At 41.5% G+C, this 2,495-nt stretch overlaps 1 protein-coding gene across 1 annotated transcript; it reads right to left on the reverse strand.

Moving 5' to 3' along the window:
* Positions 1–846: 846 nt before the first annotated feature.
* On the reverse strand, positions 847–1,743 carry LOC130885504 (putative vomeronasal receptor-like protein 4). Its single transcript, XM_057787045.1, has one exon. The coding sequence runs from the start codon at positions 1,741–1,743 to the stop codon at positions 847–849; it is 897 nt and encodes a 298-aa protein (XP_057643028.1).
* Between the last annotated feature and the right edge of the window lie 752 nt (positions 1,744–2,495).

The raw sequence follows: 2,495 nt of genomic DNA on the forward strand, positions 1-2,495 counted from the left end.
CATGGCACCTTGTGGCACCATAGGTCACTCAGATCTTTATGGCCCCAACTGCAGCATGACCCTCAGACACCAACAAGGCCTCAGGTGGCAGTCCAGACCTCAGGCATCTTAGTGGCCTTGAGTGGCAACAGGGGTCATGAATGTCAATAGAGTCCCCAGCTGTGGTAGGACCGCGAACCCAGACATGGCCTTTGGAGCAGCCTGGTCTCAGGTGGCAAGCAGGCCGCTCAGATCAGCCTCTTCCTAAATGCCTTTGCTTCTCCAGTTCTGCCACTTTCCACAGCACACGGGTAGTCTGCTGCTCTTCTCTCCACCGTATTATTTGCTCATCATAATGGCACCCACCTGCCCATCACCAGGTGGGCCTGTAGATGTTTTCACACGGCTCTAACTGTGAGGACCCAGGCTTGCTGTGGAATAACCCTTCTTTACGCTGTGAAAATATGTTGTTCTCATTGTTTAAAAAAAAAAAAAACTGATTGGCTGATGACCTTCAACCCTCCCCCATGGTCCTCATGCTCTCAATTTACTCAGGAGATCTTGTTTTTTTTCTACTTTCCATATACATTAGATCTATATGTGTCTCTCTTAGTGTTCTCATTGTTGTCTAAGTTCTCTGGGATTGTGATTTGTAGGCCGGTTTTCTTTCCTTTATCTTTAGAAACCACTTATGAATGTGATAATTGTCTTTCTGGGTCTGGGTTACCTCACTCAAAATGATATTTTCTAGCTCCATCCATTTTCCTGCAAAAGTCAAGAATTATGATTTTTCTTTCTGCTGTGTAGTACGTTTTCTCTTTTGTATGCTAAAAAGATAAATAGACATTTATCAACATCTGATCTCTCTTACAGAGTATGACAACATTTAGTCGAACGTTCGTCTCTGTGGATCAGTACGAAGGGACTGATAACTGCATAACCAAGGGTGAGAAACTCTGAAACAAATAGAACTTTGGAATAGCTCCCTATAAAGAAAGTAAAATATAAAGAAATAAAACAATCTGTTAAATAGAATAAAACAAAACAGAGCATCAGAAGGAGGACACTCTGAGCAGCTCTCAGCTCAGGGGGAGTTCTGTACAGAAGCTTGGAGTTCTGAAGGTAGAGGACATGCTGGTGGTGCTTGTGGAGAAGAAGTACCATGTAGCCACTGGCGCCTCCCATGGCTCCCTGAAACACAGCATCTCTCAGGACCATAAGGGTGAGAAAAATCCATCTTGTTATCCTGCTTTCTGGCAGAAAATAGCAATAGCTGCTGTCCCTTTTACTCTGAGTAACGTTCACACTATTGATATTTCTAATGGAATACAGTAAGTTCATGCTGATCAAGGAATTGAGGATCCAAAAGAAGAGCAGCAAGAAAAGAATGTGCTGTGGAGTCTTTAGGCTGAGCATCTGCCACCTGGAGGCTCTGGGACTGATGGTGATGGCCTGGACCACAGTGAGGAGACCGCTGGTGCAGATGGAGAGGCCCCGGGACACTCTTGCCAGGTAAACCACAACTTTACAACTGGTGTCATCTAAGAAATTTCTAAAATTAAAGGCTTCTATTGTCTTCAGCATTCCCTTTGAAAGAAGCATTATGATATTCGTGAGCGCCAAGTAAGCAAGAATGAGGTGAATAGGTTTCTTCTCAGTGCTTTGGAACATGTGCATGTAACTCACGAAAACTAAGACGTTTCCCATGGTGCCAACCCCAGTGAGATAGAAGAAGACTGTGCCCTTGACAGGATCCAAAACCATCCTTAGAGCTGATGCAGAAATGCTTGATACAGCAAATGCCTTTGTGAAGAAATCAGTGAATCATGATAAACATCAGCAAAAATTCCTTTAAATCTGCTCAGGTTTCTGGAGGAAAGGGAATGATATATATTATTGTTCATCTATGGACACAGAACTTACTTGAAGACTTGTTTTAAAAAATCTAAATTTTCAAGCTATATATTAATTTATACTCTAAAATCTAATCTACTTGTTCAGATTGATATATCTCACCTATATTCTGTCTCAGCATGGCTGAAGTAACACCAGTGGCCCCAACCAGATTTTCTCTAAGCATTTTATTTTTCATTCTATCCCATTCTTGTAGTCCAGTTCTGTAAATCATGCTCACCCATCTGCCATGTGGCATATACAAACATCTGTGAAGTCCTATCGTTTTAACACATTGACCACCTCCCAAATTCAACCACACTTTGATTTCTAACAGAGCCTGGAGCTGTTCTAGATATGTTGAAGTTTATCATATGGATTAGAAGATTAATTAGGCATCATGCTATAAAACAAAGATATGTTTAAGATTGGGACCTGATAAAACTTTGTTTAAAACAATTAATAAATAAAGGATCTGGCGCCCTCTTTTGGTTTCTGCGGGCACAAGTCATGAAAGCCAGACGGTTACTGGTAGGAAAAGCAGATTTTAAAAAATAAAAATTTTAAAAATAATTGGTTGGCAAATCCCTGGTATGAACTGATTGTTCTCATGGAGGGCCAGG

The sequence above is a fragment of the Chionomys nivalis genome, chromosome 13, assembly GCF_950005125.1.
Source record: "Chionomys nivalis chromosome 13, mChiNiv1.1, whole genome shotgun sequence".
Taxonomy (NCBI): domain Eukaryota; kingdom Metazoa; phylum Chordata; class Mammalia; order Rodentia; family Cricetidae; genus Chionomys; species Chionomys nivalis.